This window comes from Centroberyx gerrardi, chromosome 20 (genome assembly GCF_048128805.1).
Source record: "Centroberyx gerrardi isolate f3 chromosome 20, fCenGer3.hap1.cur.20231027, whole genome shotgun sequence".
NCBI lineage: Eukaryota > Metazoa > Chordata > Actinopteri > Beryciformes > Berycidae > Centroberyx > Centroberyx gerrardi.
In genome coordinates this window covers 5,705,495-5,729,613 of record NC_136016.1, presented here as the reverse complement: position 1 = coordinate 5,729,613, position 24,119 = coordinate 5,705,495, and the positions used below count along the sequence as shown (strand labels likewise).

General features: G+C 44.7%; 2 protein-coding genes across 5 annotated transcripts in view; one reads left to right on the top strand and one right to left on the bottom strand.

Moving 5' to 3' along the window:
• The window catches only part of abcc3 (ATP-binding cassette, sub-family C (CFTR/MRP), member 3), a 41,132-nt gene extending 40,196 nt beyond the window's left edge, over window positions 1-936 (bottom strand). For all 4 annotated transcript variants that reach the window (XM_071907793.2, XM_071907792.2, XM_071907795.2 and 1 more), the window contains exon 1: window positions 650-936. In XM_071907793.2, the coding sequence (XP_071763894.1) occupies window positions 650-685 (36 nt within the window). In that variant the 5' untranslated portion in view covers window positions 686-936. The remainder of the gene's footprint in view (window positions 1-649) is intronic.
• A 3,646-nt stretch (window positions 937-4,582) lies between these two features.
• On the top strand, window positions 4,583-21,817 carry radil2b (Ras association and DIL domains 2b). The gene is made up of 18 exons (XM_071907883.2): window positions 4,583-4,710; window positions 6,551-6,762; window positions 6,916-7,090; window positions 8,074-8,306; window positions 9,191-9,660; window positions 10,520-10,816; window positions 10,916-11,329; window positions 11,967-12,004; window positions 12,106-12,332; window positions 12,668-12,780; window positions 16,721-16,985; window positions 17,159-17,337; window positions 18,021-18,165; window positions 18,346-18,530; window positions 18,977-19,370; window positions 19,464-19,678; window positions 21,217-21,356; window positions 21,554-21,817. Exons 1-18 carry the CDS (start codon window positions 4,583-4,585, stop codon window positions 21,645-21,647), a joined length of 3,924 nt encoding a protein of 1,307 aa, XP_071763984.2. The 3' UTR covers window positions 21,648-21,817.
• Window positions 21,818-24,119: the final 2,302 nt, after the last annotated feature.

Sequence of the window (24,119 nt, the reverse complement as noted above, 5' to 3'; positions counted from 1 at the left end):
ACGGACTTACAATGTGTCTGCGCTACTCAATAATACGTTTATAGTGACTTTATCGTACTGTATGGCCCTACTGTATCCTATTGTGTGGTGATTTTATCACCTATGGTATTCCTATAATAGTTTTACAGGGACTTATATTGTCTCTGAGTTGAGTTTACAGGGATCTTATTGTACTTTTATGGTATTTTGTATCTCCTATTGTATCACTATAGTATTACACTAGTATTCCTACAGAATATTTAGTATAGTTTACAGTGTTACTTGCAGTGTCCTTCTAAGATGTACTGTAGGAAGACTATAGCACTTTTTCGTAAGTGAAGAATAGCCAGTCGCCCATCTCTCCCACGTAACGCCCAAGCGAACAGTAATTTACAGTAGAACATTAATTGGGCAGCTTTGATTGAGCAGAGAAGGCTACGGCGCGTTATGCTAGTTACACCGAATATGATCTACAGTTCGTCAGTAGCCAATACTTCTCAATGGCTGCCTGGAAAGAAATGAAAAACAGCCAAAGGCAAAACACCGTGTAACGTTGCCAGGTAGCACAGAAACTATACAAAAGGCCAGAGGCGTGAATAAGAGCCGTCGGGTTAACTTGTGATATGACCACCACCACCGGAGCAGCAGCCTGTCGGACGGACGGACTTACCCAGAAGGGGAGCTTCGGTCCGCACAGCCGCTCCATCTCCGTCGCGGGGGATCGGGAACAACCGGAGAGTCCTTAATCCGCTCTACAGGTCGCTCCCTTGCTTTCCGACCAGCTTTCTTAGTCCTGCCCGTGAAAAAACACTCGCTTCTCACATGCCACACACGCATGTACACGCTGCGGAGGCGCTTCTTCAGTGTCTGTGTCCCCCCCGCCGACGCGTGATGAGCCCCGCGGAGCCTCGAGCTGATTCGGCTGTGAGTGACCTGGCCGCGCGTCAGGAAACACTCCGCTCCTTCCGCTGTGTGAGAAGAAGAGAAGTCATCCGGAGGTTGTCGTGATGGCAAGGCAGGGCGTCCGCCCAGTAGGCCCCGCCTGCTGCTCTCTCTCTCTCTCTCACACTCACACACACACACACATAAACACACTCAACATGACTCGGCAACAAACTATGACTTCACTGAGTGGAGTGGGGGCGGATATGGCAGAAAGGTTAGATGAGCCTCCTTGTTACTGGAAGGGTTGCAGGTTCGAATCCGTTTCCTTCTCATTATGTAAAATAGGTGTATTCTTCCTATAACAACCAGTAGGCTACACCCTTCATTTACCTGTGTGTGTGTGTGTGTGTGTGTGTGTGTGTGTGTGTGTTGGAAAAGAGCATGGTGTGACTTTCCCTGGATAAATAAGATAAGAAATAAAAAAAGATATCATTCATGCAAAGCCGCCCCACACACACTTCCACCCCGGCCCCCAACAAGGACATGCTCCAATACACACACACACACACACACACACTGGTTACCATAGAGAAAGCTATACCTACACAAAGCCTCTAGGCAGATGAGATCTTCCCACTTAGTGAGGCTACCTGATCCAGGCATACTTTTGTAGTATGGCTGAGTCTATCTAGCCCCTGGGTGTTGGGGTTTCCCAGCCTCTAGGACAGGGGTTTCTAAACTTTTAAACATCAGGAACCTCCAATTAGATTTTCACTGAGCCAGGAACCTGTGTGTGAAATGATGTTTATTATTTAAAGCAGAATTGCAGGCCTGTCTTTTGGCGTAGAGAGAGGGAACGCTGTGATCAGAAAAGACACTATAGTCATTCTGTGATGTGGTCCCCCACTTTGGGAGCCGCTGCTCTATGGCACTAAACAGTGTGTTAAGTATTCAGCCTTCCTGCTGCAGGTGTAAGTCCTCCTTGTCCAACAGGGGATCTGATTACCAGGCGTTAAGCCCTTGTGTACTCTTCCTGTGTTCCAAGAAGAGCTGACCTTGGCTCACAGGCAGCCACTTTTCTGGCCAACGATTAGCTGGGAATCCTTTCTGATGCAGCCCAGATACTGCCACTACCTGAGAGGGGACCACTGTGTGTGTGTGTGTGTGTGTGTGTGTGTGTGTGTGTGTGTGTGTGTGTGTGTGTGTGTGTGTGCAAAGACCTGTTTTGCGTATACACTGCAGGAGGTGTCACACGTCCGCAGGTTTCAGTCAAGAACACTTCCTTCAAGTAGAGCAGCTCTGCCTGAGGCCCTGTAAGACCATATCTCTCACAGCCAGGAGGGATTTCCCTTCTCCTCATTGGCTGTTGCTTGGTTTACTTATGAGACCCAAGACTGGGTTTATGGCAATTAAAACGAGCAGCCATTGGCAAGGTCTCACAATCAAGTGAATATAACTGAAAATGGGCACTTTATACACATATTTATTCGTCTAAAAAATCTTCACTTGGCTGCTGGTGTATTTATTGAAAAGTCTGAAGTCAATAAAGGTGTGGGATGCTACAAGGACGATAAACCACTCTTGATTTCATAGTAAACACTATCTAGGCAAATAGGACAAAATATATACAGTGTTGAAAATCTTTTTTCAACACTATTTTATTATTCTTGGGGAGCACTTGCTGTTCCTGTCTTAAAAACACTACTACTACTACTACTACTACTACTAAATATATAATAAATCATTTGCCCCATAGGCTTGGACCTCACTAATATAAATACAGTAGACCTATACATATATACTGTATTTATATTAGTATTTATATTAGTGGGGTCCAAGCCCATGGGGCAAATTATTTGACAGTGAGAATATAAGATAGATTCTTCATTATGGAAAAGTTCTACATCTCAAAGATAGAACATTTTGATGAAAGTCCTGCAACTACAGTTAAAATGGTTGAAAAACTGCCAATTTATCACGATGGTGGTGCTGTTCAGCATGACCAAATGTAATTTGTCACACTTTGGGATCCATCCCAGCTATGTGTCTGAGGTTTAGTTGTTCTACCGTTAAGCGTTTAGGAATTATGCCTCACTTCCATTTGCACGTCTTTGCCAAATTTGTGCACCATGGCCATAATCTAGGAAGTCCATATATGCTGTGGGGTATTTTTTAGGTTGGATCAGGAGAAATAGTGAAAAATATCAATTTGCATATAATTCAAAATAGCTGAAAAACTGTCATGGCGGAAATGAAAAGCGTGCAATGGATTCATCTTGAGCCAAGGAACCTGCAGGAGTTTTGATTCTAGACCTTAGTGTTCAGGAGTTATTCGCCATCATCTGGCCGATCGATGTATTTTCTATTGCAGAGTAGTGGGGGAGATCTGAAACCTATCCACCACATTTAATTGTCTTGGACTTACAGTTTATATAATAAAAAATGCAATTGCCCTCATAATGTCCACTAGGTAGCAGTGACCAAAAGGTTCCTTTCACATGGGCCTGCATCCTCAGAAAATTCACTGCGTCACACCTGGTTCAGGTGTGTTTCCAGGGCAAAGCACTCCATCTAGTGGTTGACTGGATCACTGTGACACACACACACACACACACACACACGCACGCACACACAGGCACACGCACACACAGTAGTAGTCATTTAAGTATTAGTGGAGGTGGAGGAGGAGGAGGATGGATATTAGTATTAGTACACACACACTCACTGAGTCAGATCACATCACATCACAGTATATTACTTCCCTGTACAGTTAATGAGGTTCCTACTTTTTCTGTGCAAAACTGATCTGTGCTCGGCGCAGCCAGAAGATGGAGTCATTTACACAGGAATGTTCAGTCTGTTTGGTCCATTTGGTTGAGTATGACTTCAGAGGCACGGGAGGGCCGCTGCACTGCCGAGTTTTCACACGATGTTCCTCTGAATACACACCGTGATCCCGACAGTGGAACATTTGATCCAGCAGGTCAGCTTCAAGCCAGAACAAGACGACAGTAAGGTGATTGCGCCTTCAAAATAAAAGCATCACCCTCCCGTGTTCGTCAGCGAGCGCTTTATTTTGAAAGTTAGACGTGGAAGTTGTATTTTTCTTCACGCTGGCTGGCTTTCCACTGCTGTCTGTGCTGGGTGTGCGCTTGGCATCTCCAAGCAGTTGCGCTCTGGACGCACATCTGGAAAGCGGGTTCGTCATGAATTTGAAACAAATTGCACGCTCCAAGGACAGGGAATGTACTTGATTATATAACATTAATAACTTTTTTTATGGAATCACTTTATTACACAATTCTAGCCACGGGGCAGTTTCTGGCGAGATGGTATTCAACAATATTTTGTCCTTTTTCGGATATTGGTGATTCAGACCGCTATAGCAACAGATTTTTATTAGTTCCTGCTCTGACAGTGTCCTAGAAACAGCGTGAAGTGAAGCTGTAACTTGAACCGGCGTTGTTGGACCGAACAGCCTGGGTGCAACAGTTACAACAGCTGGATGCGAGCTGGAAACATCTGTAGCGCATGTTCCGGAGTGCGTCTGCGTAAAATGAAGCAGCTGCGGAATAGTTTGGTGCCGCTCGTCCTGAATGAAACAGCTAAAAGACCATCTAATGGGAGATGATGGGACTTTTGCGTTGATCTGTTAAATTGAGCTAACGTTTTTTTTTTTTTTTTTTTTTTAAATTGTACGCAAGTGGAGCGGACAGGAATGAATGTGATGAAGATTTCCCCTGACGAGCTGAGTTCTCTCCCACCCAGACCAGTGAGTTTACCTGCCGCCTCCCCCAAGAGACGGTTTGTCAAGCTGGGAAGGAAGCCAAGTGATGGCTCTCAGCAGTAAGTATGGACGACCGGGGCTTAAAAAAACACAGCTTTTATACTTGCAAATAAGTTTTATAGTGTTGTGTGTTTAGTGTGTTGTAGTTGACTTGTGCCGGGTAGACAAGGGTCTCATCTGTCCTCATGTCAGTGTTCTTCTCTTATTACTCTGAAATGTTCTTTGAGAAACTGCCACTAGTTGTACCCTTGTCTATTCGTTTGTTTATTCATTCATTACCAAAAAAAACAAAAGACAGCTTAACCAGAGCCAAGGGATTTGTTTTTAGGGAGAGAAAAAAAAGAAAGTGATGAGGATTAGGAGGAATGAAGAGGAAAGGTGGAACTCAGACACCAACTCATAGCAATGATTATATTATTAGAATCTCATTATTTTTAACAAACTTTTTTTTTTTCAACAGGCCTGCCCACCTACTTAAACTAGATACCATGAAGTTGTTAAGTTCTGACTAACCACTAAATTAAGTTGTGATTAACCATAATGTATTCAAACTACTGCTAAATGTTTCAACTAGCCTACCTGCTCCTTGACACTATTGGCCACTAAAATCAGTTTTATGTTGCACTCTCTCATGGTATTTTCTATCATTAGAGCAGAAGTGCATTAGTTTCACTAATATTATTAATCTAAAATCTTTTCTATCCAAACGGTGGCGCAACAGCAGAGAACCTTTGAACGGCCCACTGCAATAAGTAGCTTAGGGGTTTGGTCAGAGGTAAACACCACTTCATTATTTCATTAATGTGCTGAAGGAGCTGAGGGAGGGATGGTGAAGGAGAGCGGGCAGCACTGTCCTGGGCATAGACACGTATGTACTGTATGAGCTTCACTTTAGCATTGCAGTGTAGGTGGATGAAGGAATATATAATTTTGTGACAGGGATTTGAGAGATTAGTCATAATATACTGTATTAATGCTTATATTGAAGAATGTTTTGTGCATGTTTTGTGTTAACACTGTTTGTCTCAGTCATTTCTTTTTTTACTCTGCTTCTTCTTTTTTTTAATTTAGTAGTTTATTTGATAGGGACAGTGCAGTTGACACTTCACAACTGAAATATAAAAGATGTGTGCACATGGAGTTTGTATCTACTGCTAATTTCCAACCCTAGTCCCTGGACTTTTAAATAGACTACAATTATCTAAAATGCCTTATGCAGGCTAATAAAATGTACAGAAATGTAAAAAATAGCCTACATTATACATCATCACAATTGCACATCACACAATGTACACACATAACACTGCACGACACTTATAACCCAACCAACCGGTTGTTTTACACCGCAATAGGAACTAACTTATTTAAGCCTTCTTGTTTCCCTTCCACTTCACATACTTTCTTTCCTCATCTTTAATACTTTTTTCTCTTGTTCAGCTATGACCTTAATTTTCCTTTTCTTTGTCCCTGTTACACCAACCTCTGTTCTCATTTTCTAGTTCCTTATTTCTGCGCACTACCAAAGTCCTGTTTCTGCCACATTTGTTTCCCATCCTCACTGTCCCATCACATCTACTCTTTCCATCTTCTAAATCATTCACCTCCATCTCTACCTTCTCTCCATTTCTAACCATGTTTCCCTTCTCATCCCCCATCTTTCTGTTTCTCCTTAATGTAATGATGTGACACTGTATTGATCCCTGTAGGGAAACTCTTTCCTCTTGGCCCTCTCCCGCCACAGAGAGGTCAAAGGTCAGCTACAGAGCCGTACCTCTGGAGCTGGTGGGGATTCAGTGTCTTGCACAAGGACTCTTCAGCAGGACGGGGCTTGAACCTGGATCCTCCAGTTGAAGGACTGCCTCTGTAATCACTGCACCGTCCTTCTCCATTCCCTCTCAGGTCAGGTTCCTCCAGTTCCTCCACCAGGTCAGCAGAGTGTGTGGGCGTGGCCATCAGACAGCCCAGCAAGAGCCGCATCCGTCGCCATACCAACCGCCTATCGGGCGTCTTCCAGCGCGGCCCCACCTCCAGCTCCACCTCCAGCTCCAGCCCCATGGCCCTGACCGCAGGCCTCAGGTCATCGCTCTACAGCCAAGCCAGGAAGGGCAGCAGTATGTCACATGACTTTGTCCTGGCTCTTTGCATTGGAAGCCATGCTACAAGCAGCATCAAGTTAAAAGTAGAGCAGAAAATGAAGTCAGTTGGCACAATTGTTCATGAAACACCACCATGACCCAGAGTTAAACTTTATTTCCTTGTTCTAGTGATCCCTGCAGATGTATCAATACCAGACGACCCGTCTGAGCTGTCCAATCAGATCACTGCTCCGGGAATCCTGAAGATCTTTGGGAGTGAGATTTGTGAAGGAGCTCACTACAAGAGCGTCCTGGCCACCACACACTCCAGTGCAAAGGAACTAGTGAAAGAGGCCCTTGAAAGGTAAGACCATATGTATCTCTGTGTGTGTGTGTGTGTGTGTGTGTGTGTGTGTGTGTGTGTGTGTGTGTGTGTGTGTGTACTTTGCGGGCGTGTGTCTGCATATGCGTCTACATTTGTACGTGTGTGTACTTGTGTCTGCTCAGGATGAGTTATATGTCCAGTCTCATCCGTGCTGTAATATACCTTCGTGCTACATTATTTGTATATAAGAGCTGTCAGATCAGCCTTTGATGCACGAAGCTTTGGCAGGTGATAAAGAGAGCTGTACATCTTGTTACGATTAGCGTGGATCGAGATGAACAAAGTCGACTTGACCCATTGTTCTTAAGGGCAGCTGTTTATTATAACTGCGGTATAGCGTGCACAGTATACGTGTGCCAAATTGCTGGTTTACATGGCAGTTCTGAAAAGCTCTAGAGCAAACCACAGACTTGTGTGAAAGACGGCCAGTGTTGGCCGCCGCGTCGAGGCCGCCTCTCCAGAGAGTGCATTTCTGTCAGTCTTTGCTTATGTTTCGGCCAAAAACATAATGGAGTGATTAATAGAAGTGGTATCCAGCTTGTAGAGTACAAAGTCAAACATTTTCCTCTTCGCTCAATGAGAGTGTATACTCATTACGGCAGTGACATTTAGCTACATCAATACTAGAGCAAGGACGGAGATTAGTAATGGATTAGCAAATAAGTTAGGCACACTGCAAATTCATTACAACCCTTGATTAAACAAGTCTGTACTGCCTGTAGTTTTTCTATGTCAACAAATCTAATGTTTGCATAGTAAAGTGTTTTACAATTAGCTGACACTCTTCTCCAGAGCAACTTACAATCAGTGCAACAGTAGAATAAGCTTCAATTCCTAGATCACAGCGAAGTGCTAGGAAAAGAAATAGAATAAGGGCTAGGGAGAGAGATAGAAGGGATTTTATTTCATCTAATTCTTCTTCTTCTTCTTCTTCTTTTTTAAACGTTCCCGCATCATCTTAGGTATGGTCTGGGCAAGGAGGAGGCGGAGTCCTACGTCCTCTGCGACGCCATCGGCACCATCAGTGAGCGCCAGTGGAGGACGGAGGGCTTCCGGGTCGTCGGCGACAACGAGAAGCCCCTCCTCCTGCAGTCGCTATGGAAACCCAGGGAGGGCCTGGCGCGGCGGTTTGAAATCCAGCGGAGGAGCTCGGTGGAGGAGAAGAGGTCCAAGGAGAAGGACACCGTCACTGCGGGTACGGCGCCAGACTTTAGGGACCGATCATTTCACAGCATCCCACAGCCTGATTCAGGGTGTCTGCAGGTGCTGGAATAAGGTCTTTGAAAGGTCTTGAAGACAGTTACATGAAGCATTGTCAGTGTTAAATCCAGTAAAAATGTTGTGGTTTCTTGCTATTTTTCCGGTAAGAAATCAGCCAAGTCACGCAGACCTAACCATATTCTGATAGGCCTACAGTTGTTTTCATTTCTTGTTCAAATTGGTCTTATATTTCATTCTAACTTACAAGGTTTAAATATAACTTGATGAAACTTGCCGACAGCCTGTAATTTAATCTTTTCACACTTCTTCCAGCAACACACCCTCTCTTTAACCTTCCCCCATTTTAACTTCACTCAAGATCTGACCCACTGCCATGTACTAAGCATGTTTTTGTTCACGCTTTTCACACGTTGCTTATTCACTTTCTGTCATTGCTACTGAAGGCCCCAGTTGTTGGTTGATACAGCTGCGGTCCTGGTGTAAGAGAACGCGTCCTGTTATGTGTTTTGCTTTTGTGAATGGCACAGCTTGCGATAGCGCCCTATCAGTGTCAGCTTGTGGATGCCTGCTGTGTGGGCGAACTTTTTTTTTTCGTTTCCATGAGCGCTGTCTCTCTTTCCACCGAGGTCTGTTTCCTGCACGCGGCTTCTCCGTGTTGACTCTGGCATAAACACACGCATGTACAAATGACTATACACACTCACCCTTCATCAGAAAAAAAAGGGTGTTGCCCTGTGACCACATTCCATTACCCCTGTGCATAATATTTTAAATGCCGGTACACTTTGCAGGTAGTTTTAACGACAGTGCTCACTCTCATTCCTGACTATCTTATTTATTTATACAACTCTGTGTCAGGTATCAACGCCCAGGCTCGTAAACTGCAGAAGAGCCGCTCCAGAGTGACCTCCACTCTCATAGAAAGGACTACGGGTCGGAGCCAGAACCTGTGGAGGAGCAAAAGCGAGATGGACCTGTTGGACTCCGATATCGAGACCCAGCAGGACACCCGTCAGAATATCTGCCGCACAAATCAAAGCCAGAACCAGAATCTAACACACGCACCCGCACATCATCGAAACGCCAGCCCGAAACAGAGCCGCATTCAGAGTCGAGTTCGCAACCTCGCCGCTCCCTCCGAGGGGGACGCCGGGCTGCGGGCCAAGACAGAGACCCTCTGTCCGCCGAGGCAGAGAGCCGAGCGGGACAGAGAGGAGTCGGAGAGGGAGGAGACGGAGAGCAGCGACGATAACACCACACAGTACTCCATTCACCCTCCTCAGGACTGTCCCTACCTGCTGCTGCTGCAGGGCTGCAGCCTCGCACAGGTATCTCCCTCCAACACACACTCTCCTCAACCCCACCTCCCACATCAATTAGTCCCATACATGAATTGCACACACACGCATGCAAGTACAAACACATCGCCTCTCTGCTTCTTTGCAAAATGCTTATATTCGCTCTCTGCCTAGTGTCACACAAACAGATTAGTGGAGTGAGAGGTTGCTAGATCCCCACTGTTTTCGGCCCAAAGCCCTCAGTAAAACATAACGTCAGTGTTGAAGTTTTCTCACTGGAAAGAATCACAAAGAGACAGTGAGAGACAGAGGGGGGGAATCATTCTGGGAAAGGTCAGCGTACTGTACGTAGAAAAACGGAGTGTCAAAACACTGTTCAGGAAACAGAATGAGACAACCATGGCACTGCTTCCTGACTGATTACCAGTTGGTAACCAGTGGACAACTGCCACACACACACACACACACACACACACACACACACACACACACACAATTCTCACACACTGTGGTGATTTTGATTCTGCGTCAAAGAGTCGATTTGTTTTCCTTCACTGCGCATGAGAAAATAATCATCTAGCACGTGAAATACTCATTTGTTCTTATGAACAGGGTTTAGGGAATTTGTGAATTAATTCAGCTGGTTAATTCTGTCCTGTTGGAAAAGACAGGCATCACAAGGGGAGTGTCAAACATAATGAGCCCCACACACACTGTGTTTGCCACTCTCTGTGATTAATTAAACATTGTTCGCTAAATCAAGCTTGGGCCAAGACTATAATTCGAATGCCCCCGAATGATCAGGTAGTTAAGCTGACTGTTGCTCCCTAGCTGGTGGTTAATTAAAGCTAATTTCTACTTCTACTTTTTACTTTCCTCCTCTCCTCAGGACTTTGTCATCTACTTACTCGCGGGGCCGAGCATTGCGATTGGCCGACACAGCGAGAATGGAGAGGGGTCAAAGGTCGACGTCCCCCTCTTCGCCCCCGACATCCTTCCAAGGCACTGCTGTTTCCATCGCCACGGCAACGGCAGCCCCACCACGCTCCGCCCTTGTCAGGACGCCATGGTATCGAGGAACGGGGAGGCGCTGAGAAAAGAGGCGACGCTGAGCCCCGGTGATGTCATCGGGCTGGGACAGCGGTACCTGTTTCTATTCAAGGATCCTTTAGCTGTGACGCACAAGGTAAGAAGATTTCCATAATATGCAGGGCTATGACTGTTAACATTCATTTTTGAAAGTGACCCATATCTGACATCTTGTGTTTCTTTCTTGGAAATGAAGGAGGTGAACGACGCCGCTCCTGACCCCAGCTTGTCCGCTGTTCCCTGGCTGCTGGGCCATGCCACTTCTGCCGCTACACCAAGTCATCCTAGAGACCCAATACTCTGCAACACCTGCATCTCAACCTGCGCTGACCTCCAGAGCCCGCACAGCAAGCCGTCCCTGAAAAGAGGCGCCCCCTTTCTAAAAGCCCCTGAGGGCCACAGCTTGACTTTGAACTACGAGGTGGAGTTGGAGGACCGCGTCGTCAAGGAGATAGTCGCCATAGGGAGTAGCGGCGCCAAAGAGACGCCACCGTTGACCGTTGCGTTCTTGCTGTGTGTGTGTGTGCAGCATTCTGCTGCGCATCTCCACACCTCAGACCTCCGCAGGCTCCTGCTGCTCATTGCCAGCGGAGTTCAGAGTGCCATGTGGGTGAGTTGCGGTAAAAAAGATTTGACATCTTCCAGTCTGGTTGCAGTTCAATATCTCTTTGATCACATTTGACACAGTCTATAATGTACTGTTTAGTATCTTTGAATTAATTACCTGTTAGTTTTAGACTTGGTTTGAAGTTTTTACTGATCACTTTTTAGATACAGATGGGTCTGGCACCAAGGAATATCAAAAACCTTTTAACCCCATATGAACCAGATTTCAGCCTGAGGATCTTGGGCAGGTTCCTATTGGCTGTTTCAAAGTCTAGATGAAAAACAAGAAGTGATCCGTTGTTTTCCATCAGGGCTCCTAGATTTTTGGAACGACTTGCCTGAGGATTTTAGGCTGCTAAATCTGTATAATCTTTTAAATCACTTCTTGAAACTACCTTTTATAGACTTGCTTTTATGTAATGATCTTCTATTAACTGTTTGTGACCATACCTTTTATGGTCTACTTGTATGTTTCTTGCCTTGCTTTTGTATTTCTTACCTTGCTTTCATTGGTTTTGCTGTCAATTGTATGGTTTTTTTTTAATCCTTTGTAAAGTTTTATATAAATAGCGGTTATTAGTATATTATTATTACTATATTTTGATGCACTGATCACAAAGCCTTTTTATTGTTACATGCAGGAGCACACTAAAGAGCTAGCTGCGGTTCAACCCGAAGCGTAAGTGCATACTAATTCTCAAGCAATCAGATTTCACTATTGTTCACTATGTGACACACACACTCACAGACTGACTCCAGATCTATTCTGATGAATTCCAGTCTTAATGGTGAAGGCTCAGACCCAGAGGAGCTGCAGCCGCTTAGTCTGGAAGAGGTGATCTCAGGTCTGCGCCCCCTGGTGGTATGGATGTCCAACAGCCTGGAGCTGCTGTATTTCATCCAGCACCAGCTGCCCCTTATTCTGGACTGGAGAACCAGGAGGGAGCAAGGACAGGAGGATGAAGAAGAAAGGGAAGATGAGAAGAACAGGGAGGAGGAGAACTTGGGTTAGTAGCCTACTGAGCTCCTACAAACAGTTAAAGCTGCACTAGGTGACATTTTTATGTAAAATTACAGCGATCTTATCAGCACAAATCATGAAATAGGGCTGCAACAGAGAAGAGCGTCCCATCCCCTTAATAGAGACATGGTAGATTTATTTGAGTGAAATACAAAACTGTCTCCTAAACAGCAGTGAGTGAGTTTTTTCACCACCTCCACTCCACCAGGCACTAAAAAGAAGACATTTAGTGATGAGGACTGTTTTCCTTAGAGAGCAAATACACCCATCATTTATATGTATGTGTGTGTGTGTGTGTGTGTGTGTGTGTGTGTTTTTCAGCCCTGTTGGAGCTACGCCTGTCATGTGTCCGTTCAGCCAGTGAGGAGACAATGGCCGTCCTGGAGGAGGTCATCATGCTCACCTTCCAGCAGTGTGTGTACTACATCACCAAGGTGAGAGGTAGACCAAGCGCCCAGGTACAGCTTACACAATATCATCATTACATCAATACACTATAGAATCAAGGTAAAAAAAAGTAAAAAATAAAAAGTAATAATCTTATGTGATGTTTTATTGAGCAAAGCCTGTGTTTGTACTTCAGTCTCTCGTATGGGAAGCCAAACATTTCCTGGCCAAAAGGAGATGAGGCAGAGCCACTCCACTACATCTCCATCACACATGGTCCTTCTGTGCCGGCTCCACCTGGGCTTCTCACGGCTATGCTGTGTAGTTTAAGAAAAGGAAAATAATCAGAGACAGACTGAAAATAAAGAGCCTAGTTAGCCTGCTCTGACAGCTTTCTAATAGGCCAACCAGCCACATTGCCCTACCACACTGGGGGCATTATGACAGGGGAGAGACAGGACACCAGGGGCCTTTGTCTCTGTGTGTGTGTATGTGTGTGTGTGTGTGTGTGTGTGTGTGTGTGTGTGTGTGTGTGTGTGTTGTGATTAGCTTGTGGTCTCCAAGTGCTGCCAGGTGAACTTTGTGACCTCCAATATTTCAGTTGATTAGAAAGGCTGTGAGCAGAAGTCAGGTATTCAAATATCGTACAAGACACATTTAACTTCGATAAGATCGATATACAAAGAAATGTGTTATGTTTATAAAGAACAGAGACACAGGTTGACCGGAAACAGCGCGAACCGCTAAAGTGCGAAGTTACCTAGTGTAGCTTTAAATATTGTAGATGTACAATAGACCTACCGTAGAATAATAGAAAGAATTAAGAGAGAGAGAAAGTGGCATTGCATTGTAGCAATAGTGGCCAGTGGTGTTCAGTATTCAGTGAAGCCCTCCACCACACCCTCTACATGGAATCTTGCCAGGGAGGTTTCAGACAGCTTTCCAGTTGAGCTGAGTGGGTGTGGGTCGAAAAACCGTCCAGAAAATACAAATCAGCCTATTAAAGTGCATCTGATGTCATCTGACACGTTCATTTTTGGAACATTTCTCCCTCCTAAGAGTATAACTAGACTTCTTAACTGATTCAGCGTATACCCCACCGGTGACCTGGATGCTCCTAGCCAGCAACACCTAATGCAAGAGAACAGGGCCAGGGCGAAGGGAAGTCATGTCACGCATTTAGCCACGTCAGAGATAGCATTAGCCAAGGTCTCACATGCTCTGCCAACAGGAACTGAGATGGACTGTGTGCTCACTAGAAAGAAAGGTTCTAGGCATCCTCGATAAAGATTTCCCCTTCAGGAAGGAAGCTGGAGGTACAAAGTCTGCGTACCGCGTCTCTGAGGAGGAAACTATAGAAATTCCTGAATAGTAGCCGTCCTGCAGAGTTGGTGCCTCGCATATTTTTCTCGATTCAGGAGGATGTGGTTATCGAACTACCTGCCATCAGTCAGCCTCCATCTCTCTTATGGTGGAATGCGGGTCAGCCCGATGAACCAAATGACTTCCAGATGTCTTGTGTCAGTAAATGAAGAAATAATCCCGAAATATAATAGGTCTCATAAAGTTGTGACTTACAGTATGTAATGCAAGTTTGATGTTTTATTGACATTGTCTGGCTTCTTGCTCTTTTGTGCTTGTTTCCTTGGACTTCTGTGGTCATGCCAGTTATTCCAGGCATGACTTTCTCATCCATCATACCTGTCAGGAGTCGCTAGGCTCTAATCCACATCTCTCCAGGACTGACAGGCCAACCGGACCCAATAATGTGAGGAATGTACTAAAGCCACCAGTGTCAAGCTAATGTATAACCCGACTAAGGGCTAATGATTTATTCTAGCATCTTTCCGTTCCCTTCACTAGTGCAGAGATGCACTTAAGTCTATTGATTTATATCTGGGTTTACTGCAGCGTGTCTGAATGAGGATCCAGTTTGTGCAAGGGGACTTTAACATCTCAGTTTGACAGTGTAGACAAGCCAGACCAGAGAAAGAGCGAACAAGACATACGTTTTTTTCTCTAGCTCTCAATACTCCTTCTTGTTTTACCTTCCCTCGAACAAGGGGGTCCCACAGAAAGTGACGCTAACCCCACCTTATTCAGAGCAAATTCAAGTCTAAATCCAAACACAACCTGAAGTAAGCCCAAGAGACTCCCCCAAAGTAAGTATTCCATCTTGCTAAATCTGTGTTTGCTTTTTGGGGCATTTCATGCTTGTCCATCTGGAGCGAGGGTAACTGCTGTGGGATGGAAAACAAAAGGCGCCATTGGTGACTGGCTATTCCCACCAGAGGATGTGTCGTGATGAATACAGACGCATTGATCCAGGCTTGCGGACAGACTGCGTGTTTACTTGTGCGTCATAATGGATGCACACATCGGCAGGCGGGCAGATAGAAAACACAGCGCACACACACTCTGTTTTTTCACCAGGGGATAATAAGTGCCATGGATACATGTGGCAATCTCTGGATCCAGGGAACAGAACGAGCGAGGGTTGTTGTCTGAATGAGTCCTGTCTTGGTCGGTTCCACTGAGTGACATTTTCCAACCAGAAACACTGGAACATTATTTGGCTTCATGCTCACCCATTTCCATTGTCTCATGTGATGGGAGCCGTGGCTCTCTATGTTCTACTGTTCGGGCTCACCCTGCAGGGCCTTACAGTAAATGTAAAATGATCTGCTCGGGTGGATTCCTTCAAAACTCTTCACTCAGCAGTCCTGTCGCTGGGCCATGCCAAGCCCACATGAGCCATATTCAGCTTTTTAGGAATGTGGATCTATGGCTGGCGCTGGCCAAGGAAGCTTGGTGGGTGTAGGAGTGGGATTGGAGGGGAAGGGGGATGTCTGTGTACAATTAGCCCGAACAAAGCTATCGTTGTCCAGGCCTTGCTCTGAAGAACAGCAAGGAGCTTTGGCTGAAATGGAGGAAATGCTACAGACTCTCTCTCTCTTTCTGCTGATTTCTGTGGCAGTGGGTTGCTGCTTGTGTCAGTCTAATCTTATAACAGATATGTGTATGTAATCGTGAGAGAGCCAGAGAGAGCCAGACATGTAGAGACATTATGGGTGGTCTGAAACGATCTGGGTTAGAGGGTTACATGCTTTGGTTTATCCCAGTGATCAGAACATCCACCGCACAACGTTAACTTTTCCGACCTCAAATTATCCCACATGAATTGTCAACAAATCTCCAGTTCGACATGGATGAGGAAATCACTCTTAAAGGATAAGTTTGGCGATTTTGGACCTATATTTAATTTGTCTCTTACATACCTGTAGTACTTGGACCCACAGAGAATATTGACTCCGAGTCAGCTGTCCCGAGTCAGCTGTCCCAAGTCAGCTGTTGGTTGCAAACTCCGTTGCTAGGCCTCTTGCTGTTGACAATGAGTCTAAATAAAGTTTGTCAAAATATCCCCAAAAAGCAGTTTGTTGGCTTAACAGGAGATTTGAGAGTAAACATGACAATTCCGCCTTCATGCACACTTTCACTAATCAAGAAATCACAGAACTATTTTTCTCTGCCACAGCACAGACTGCTCTGGGGTAAAAGTGCATTACTGGCGGGGTGATCTAGTTTCGCTGATGGTCAAGTCAGACTGTAAACAATTGCACATGGAGCCGGTTAGAGTTTGGTAGAAGATGATCCAATGAGTGCAAATGGTGCGGTGCTGCTGCTTTCCAGGCTGTGGATAGAAATATGTCGGTTGGTCGCCATATCGTTTTCACAGACTGGCTTTTTTGGAGATATTTTGACAAACCCTGTTTGGACTTATTGTTAGCAGCAAGAGGCCTAGCAATGGATCTCGCCATTTCAACCAACAGCTGACTCTGGAGTCAATATTCTCTGTGGGTCCAAGTTCTACAGGTATTTAAGAGACAAATTATATGTAGGTCCAAAATTGACAAACGTATCCTTTAAACCGTGCAGCACAGTTCCCTTTCACACTTCAGTGACAATCACCTACCTCTGTCTTATCAGGTCCTGTACCCCATCCTGCCAGGCCTTCTGGACTGCAACCCCTTCAGGGAGAGCGCTGAGCCGCAGATTCCTGGCCGGAGTGCTTGGGTCCTGGGTAGCGGTGCACTGCGTGTCCCTGGTGAGACCAAGCAGGTTCTGCAGGTCCTGACTGAGACCAGGCGACTGCTGCTGGACTGTCAGCTCCACCCAGAGCTCTCCTCTCAGCTCCTCGCCTACCTCTTCTACTTCATCAACGCCTCGCTCTTCAACACACTCATGGAGAGAGGTACACGCAAGAATAATGCAGGCACACACTCATGCATGCCTACAAACACACACAGACCCACACAGCAAGCACCCTGTACACATTCAAAAGACAAAAACATACACACTTCTGTAGAATCAAAACCTGAGTGAATATTTGATTTCATGAATCATTTTCGCACAATGTCTATAAAGGCTCTGAGACAGGTTTCTACCAGTGGTCCAGAGGCGTGCGCATCCGGGCCAATCTTGATTTGCTCCTGGACTGGGCCCATGGAGCTGGTTCTGGATTGGGAGAACTGGCCTTAGAGCACACACATACACTATCCTCAGCTGTCAATCTACTGGCCACGCCTAGGGAGAACCTGCTGCAGGTGAACACACACAAGCACACACACAAATGGACACAAAGTTACTCAACACATGGTGGACAAAAAAGGTTTTCCCATCATGCATTTTCTTTATGTTGTGTGAGAGATGGATTGTTCTTTTGAGATTTCCCTCTGTTTAGAATTCATCTTCTAAAGTGTTTTAGCTTTAATGGTGCTATGTGTAGCATTTTAACATCAATGAATACCACATTCATTTTGTGACATTAGTATAACTACAGTAAACAAACAAGACCATTGCAAAGAAGAGTGGCATTCTCTATTGACCTCTATACTGCATTTTACATGGTGTACCACCGGGTTGGATTTCACAGGAAATCTGCTGGATTTACTGCAAAAAGTCATATTGTTTTACAGCACAAAACAGGAAGAGGGCGCTGTTTTATGAGTTTCTAGTGATGGCAGATGGTGGAAGGAGTGAAAGGCCTGTGGGAAAAATCACTAACAATATGTTTATCCTCATCAATAAAGCCAAAGAGAAAACAAACATGCATGAAGCGACACCAGGGAGGTGGGGGGGTGGGGGGTGGGGGGGGTGGTAATTATACCGCAAACAATGAATGAATGATCGTTTGTGAGTGGAACATCATTCATTCAAACATGAGTTGATTAATATACTGTTTTCTATCTTGCCATGAATCCCTGGTCCTGCGTGTGTGTGTGTGTAGACTTCGTGGGTGTCCCTGCGCTCTGACTACCCTGCCCTGAGTCCAGCCCAGCTGAACCACCTGCTGAGTCTTTACAGCCCAGCCTCTTCTTGCCCACATACCTGGGCTCCATCTGCACAGGAACACGCTGCAGCACACAAAACCGGTGAGAGGTCAACATGCTGTGGGCCTATAATATTCCTGACTCAGTTTACAATACCAATTATTAAAGTGGAAATCTGCGAGATTCTCTTTTTTTTTTTGTTTTGTTTTGTTTTTGTCTATTTATACAGCCATTTGCACGATTTTCCTTTTTAATTTTTATGTGTCCCCCTCCCTTCCTCAGCTGATATCCTGGAGAGTTTTGACACCCACCACCCGCTAGTGCTGCCAGGCGGGGGTTACCAGCTCCAGCTGAGAAGGGCAGTAACAGACTCGGCCCTGAGGAAGCAGCTGGACAGGCTCAAAGAGCTCATCTCCACCCTCTCACACTCACATTCCTATGGGGACACAGCTATTGGGAGGCCACAGGTACAAAAACCTTTATTATGCTATTGGCTAAATACATGAAAATATGTAGAATCAGGCTTCAGTTAATATGCTGGAAAATGTGAATAATGTGTCAATTACTGCTGCACTAGGCAAGATTTTTATGATACACACAAGCTTTTGGCTCTCTCGTCCCTTTGGTATTTTTTGGTATAAAGCATCACAGACTGGCTGGGTTGGTAAAAACATGAGCATGCTGTATGCAGTTTACTGACATCACTTTACAGGATTTCTGGGTTTTGAAGTCTGCAAAATTCTAACACTTTCCTCTTCTTGTCATTTGGGGGCGCCAACGCTCAAAGTTGCCTAGTGTAGCTTTAAATATGCCATTTCACAAACGCTTTCCTTTGCAATTAATCACCTCCATTGTTCTGATGCTATTTGTCCTCCAGGGTTCTGCCATTCCTATAGAGGCTAAACTGATTAAGATGGATATCCTTCCAAAAGCCAGTCTGGAATCCTTGGATTCATCACCAGTCGAGGTGGTCCTACGTCAGACTGCTGTCCAGAGCCCCTCAGCCCATTCTCCTGCCTCGCCCCCATCACCCCCCTCTCCCTCCTCCACCCACTACCTAGATGAGTTCAGCGCCTGTGGCGCCCTCCTTCTGTCCCAGAAGCTGAGGAGTCTGGAGCTGCAGACCAGGGAGACCGAGGCCACCGGGCCTAGGAGGTCGGCTCTGGACCCCTCCTGTCTCCTCACCCCGCCCAACACCCCCCACAACCTGGAGCTTGTCGACCTGGAGAAGGAAGACCAAGATAAACGGATGGGGGCCGACAGTGAGACACATCCCTGGTCCTCTGGTGTAGACGCACATGAGGAAGGTAAAATGAGATCTTTTCTTTCCTCCTGCAGGTCTCTTCACTTTTCTTGCTCGGAAGGAACATTCAGATGATCGTCCTCTATTTTATTCTTAGGTGGATTAGTGTCTGAATGTCTGGCTGCATTGACAGCAGACTGTTTGAAATCCGACTGCACCAATATGAGAAGAATTGTGGAGCTCAAAGAGGAGGAGGAGGAGGAGGAGGAAGAGGTGGAGGACGACGATGATGACAATAACGATGAAGAGGTTTTTAGCCTGGAGCTGGAGCGGGGTGACCGAGGTCTTGGCCTTGCTCTGGTTGACGCAAGGGTGAGTGAAAGAGTCGTTGTGAATCACAATTAATTGATTGATTACCTGCAATTAGCTACTGCTAGCCGTGACTGGGGTTTCATCCAAACAGACAATAATATGGTTCAATTAATATGGGTTTTTGAAGGCCGGTACTGATACTGATATTTTTGGATTGAAGCTGCCGATATTCAATATCTTTATATTTGACCATTTTCAAGCCTCTGAAACAACATTTAGACCATCATGGGACACTAAAACTCTCCACTGAAACCCAGGATAATGAAATTATTTTATGTGGGGTGGCAGCTCCTTAAGGCAGGGTGACCTACCAACCTGTTCAGTGATAGAAGATACTGCCTTAAAAATAATTAATTTCCCCCCAAAAAAACATAAACAATTGAATAAATGAATAAAATGTGCAAATTCATTGCAGGTTTCAGAGAGTTTTTTATGTAGCTGAGATCAGGGAGTAACCTCCATCATATCAGAGGTGGATGACATGACTGGCCAATATTTGATATTTAATGAAAGGGCAATATCAGCCTGATATATTAGCAAACCAATATATAGGTCTAACCCTGGGCAATAACTCCCAATGTCAGTCTCCTCTTAAGTCAGCTGGACCTCCCAGGTTACTCCGATTGCGTTTAAGAGACTGCCAGGTGAAAGGTGAAATCCAGAAAAGCTCTAATGATTGCTGAACTGTCTGCCTTGAGATTTCTGGAGATGCATCCCAGTAGGCTCGACTTTTGTCTTTCATCTACTTTATCTACTAACTGTCATCAACACTGGATTTCAACAAATTGTCCTTGAGAATGACGACACTACCATATTCAGTGCCAATTCTGAGAAGTGCAGATTAAGGAGAGAAGAAATTCAGTTACAAAGGTTGGAATTCAGTTGTTATCTTTTTTTGCATAATGCTCTGAAACCTCTCTCCTCCCTCAGTGTGGCGCCCTCAGCACGGTGGTCCAGAGTGTTATTGAAAGACGCAGAGGAAAATGCTCAGTGTTTGTTCTGGAGCATATGTTTAATCTTTTCCATCCAGCAGTAAAAGGCCTTGGGACAACCATTCAGTTTACCCTCCCCGTCACTATCTGCATAACACTCCCTCCTGCTGGTCAAAATATCAAGTTGCAAATGTGATCCTTTATAATTCATGTTAAAGCTATACTATACCAGATTGTCATGTGAAAATACACCTGTCTTATCAGCCTAAATCACAAGGTGGGGCTGCAACAGAGAAGGGAGTCCCATCCCCACTAATTAAATGGATTTGCCCTATTTTCCCAAATTAAACTTTGGTGTCAGTATGGAAATTTTACATTCACGTTACAGGATTTCTGGGTATTAAAGTTCAAATTAACCTCTCACTGCCATTTGGTGCCACAAACATGCAGTGCAGCATTAACTAAGATCTCCAGACCGCGAGCCAGTCTCTTGACAGCATAAGCATAAACAGTCATGATTCAAACTTGCAATAGGGATGAGTGAAAGCTTGGCTTTGTTGTGTTGTGTGAAGCCATATCCTCTTGATGTTTCGACCCATGTTCCAGGACACGCCACTGAGGATGAACGGTATCTTCATTCGGGCCGTGGTCCCGGACTCTCCTGCGGCCCGGTGTGAGAAGCTCGTACCGGGAGACAGGATCCTGGCTGTTAACGGGATCAGTGTGCTTGGGCTGGACTACCTTGGGTGAGGAATGATAAAACCCCACCATCTGATAAACTTGTATTCAAAACCTTACCTAACAGACATGGAGAGACTTGTTGCAGTTTATATGAAAATAATACAGTAGGTGTTTCATGATGAAACACAACACCAAATTTAATAATATCTTCCATTATATCTCTCGCATCTCTTTGTTTTTTTTTCCTTTCTCTCTCTCTCAGCGGTAAGGAACTGATCCAGTCTTCAGGTGACAGACTGAGGTTACTGGTGGCCAGATCTGACTGGATGGCTAAGGCTTTAGAGACCAAATGCTGAATGTATTCACTGCAGTTGTTCACCAAGAGACTCTCAATTACCTAAAGTCATTGACCCAAAGTGCACTTAAAGGTCACCATGAAAGCCTATTGAACATTGAAGTTTAGGATGTGGACTTTGAAATAAGGATGTGGATCTTGAGAAGACACAAATGCACTATATGAAATGAGCTGATGTCCTTGTTGAATCGTGTATACAGACCGAGGTTTCAGTTGCTCACTGTAGTAGTTTGCCCTTTTGATTTATAATAGCATGGTTTTAGTCATTGATGAGTATATTTGATGCTGTGTTCCAGTGGATGAGGCATTTTTATGTCAAAAAATTTGGATTGTTCTGTACACATTGAAGGCTGGGTTTCAAATACCATTGGTGTCAATCCAGAGCAAAATAAATCAATTTATGCACGACTGCAACTTGGCACCACATACCACCCACACCTTGGGTATTGCATCTGATTTCAACAAAAAGTTATTTGTCCTAATTCTAATTACAGCTCATCCGTTCAAAATTGTAAATAGCGACACAAAAATGTATTAAATACATGTGGAAAATGTGAAATTTAGCAGAAGTGATGACCTGTGTGTTTGTGTTTCTATTTGTCAATTCAAATAGTGCTGACTGGTGGTAAATCAAATAGGTCTCAGGCACCTTCTGGACAACCATTTATTCTAGGTGCTACATCTTGGAGAGAGATACACACCTTGCTCTTGCACTCACATTGCTTGATATTAAGAAAAATGGGCAGAAAATGCCATTTTCCTATAGGAAGGATTTGCATGTCATATGTCATGTCTGTATTTCTCTGCCATATGCTGGTTCTAGATTCCTTGTGCTGTGTCACAGACACCGGACCAGGACTCACATCAAAATGTTCAGTGTAGGAGTGCTGATCTGTTGCCAGTGAGGAAATCGTCTTGTCCACCTCATTCACATTGGGCCTCATTCACGAAACGTGCGTACATCAGATTTTATCTTAAAGTGTACTTACGAACGTTTCCACGAACATTTCGGCATTCATCATTTTTTTTCTTACCTGAATTTGTTCTTTGGTACGATCAAAATCTATGTGTGTTTGGAAACATGCGTGGGGCATTACGCATGAAGTGGTTTCTGCTTAAAATGCCTTATTCTTTAAGGGAAATCTATTAAAGCAGTCCCAGACCTCATATCAACAACAAAATGTGTTTCAGGCCATTTGTAAGCCTGGTGATAATAACCATATTAACAAAGCTAGGCCGATATGAACAAATTCATAGGCAATTCTATTCAATTGGAAACATGAGTGATTAATTAGTATCGTATATATATTATCATATTATATTATGTATTGATCAATAAAGTTCTATCTTATCTTACCACAGGAGCAATAGACTGTGCACATCAAAGCACCGTCTCCAAACGCTTTCCCTATTTAAATCGCAAACAATAACACACCATAAACATTCAATTAATTTGTGACGCCAACCTAAACCTACTACATGTGGTTTCCAGCTGTCCATGAGGGAGCCACGACTCGTTGGTGCTGCAGAACAGCAGGGTGCCGTGCGTCTTGAGCAGGTGCTGCTGGAGACGCACGGCGCATATTGGACTGAATGGAAGTTAAATTAACCAGACTCTCAAGACTAGTTTTTCTCTAGGTGATAGAGGTTCTGCCTTGACCACATTGCTAAAGCCACAACTGATAAACCTTCAGACCCCTCAGCAGCGATCATATAATTATCATACGTGCACTCGCTCCGCCACAGAGCGAGCGCAGCATACTGAGCGGGGCCCCGTTCCATAAAGCGCGCTAAGAAAAGTGGGGATTAAAATCCAAAACCTGACTTGAATGAACCTAACAAATCAGTCGGAACTAAAGCGGTTCCATAAAGCTCAATTCAAGTTCACACAATCAGACTAATTCAAGACAGGTTCAAGTAGTCAAGATAATTGCGTGTGCACGCCATTCTTTAGCAGTCCGAGAGGTCGATCATGGATCAAATCGATACACCATGGCAAAAAGCAACGGTAAAGAGAGAGAGGCAATGTTCACGGCCACCGAGCGGCGCTTATTAGTAGAAATATGAAGAAATTAAACATATAATAACCAAAAAAGGTAATACAGCTGCCATAAACAAAACAAGAGAGAAAGCCTGGCAAGAAATTGCTGATCAATTGAATGCGTAAGTAGCAACTAAGTTAAAATGTAATAAAATATTTTGATACAACCAAATTAAATCTTGGGCACAATGCATTCAAACAGTTAGTAAGAACAGAAAGCCTGTAGGTTATTAAAATATCTTATACAAGAATATATAGATATTAAACCTCAAGGCTGCAAATGTATACATGTTCACTCGTTTAATATATACGCAGGGGTTAAAGTGGGTCGGAACGATCCGGAACGGCGTTCTGGCACCTTCGATTACACTGACACTGACAGCGCACGAGACAAGAGAGACAGAGCAGCACCGTGCAGCAGAGAGTTATTCA

Coding starts and splice junctions, on each gene's coding strand:
- radil2b (XM_071907883.2), top strand. CDS start 4,583: ATGAATGTGATGAAGATTTCCCCTGACGAGCTGAGTTCTCTCCCACCC. Junction 16,986..17,158: donor CAACACACTCATGGAGAGAG/GTACACGCAAGA, acceptor ATGTCTATAAAG/GCTCTGAGACAGGTTTCTAC. Junction 18,531..18,976: donor CAGCTATTGGGAGGCCACAG/GTACAAAAACCT, acceptor AAACTGATTAAG/ATGGATATCCTTCCAAAAGC.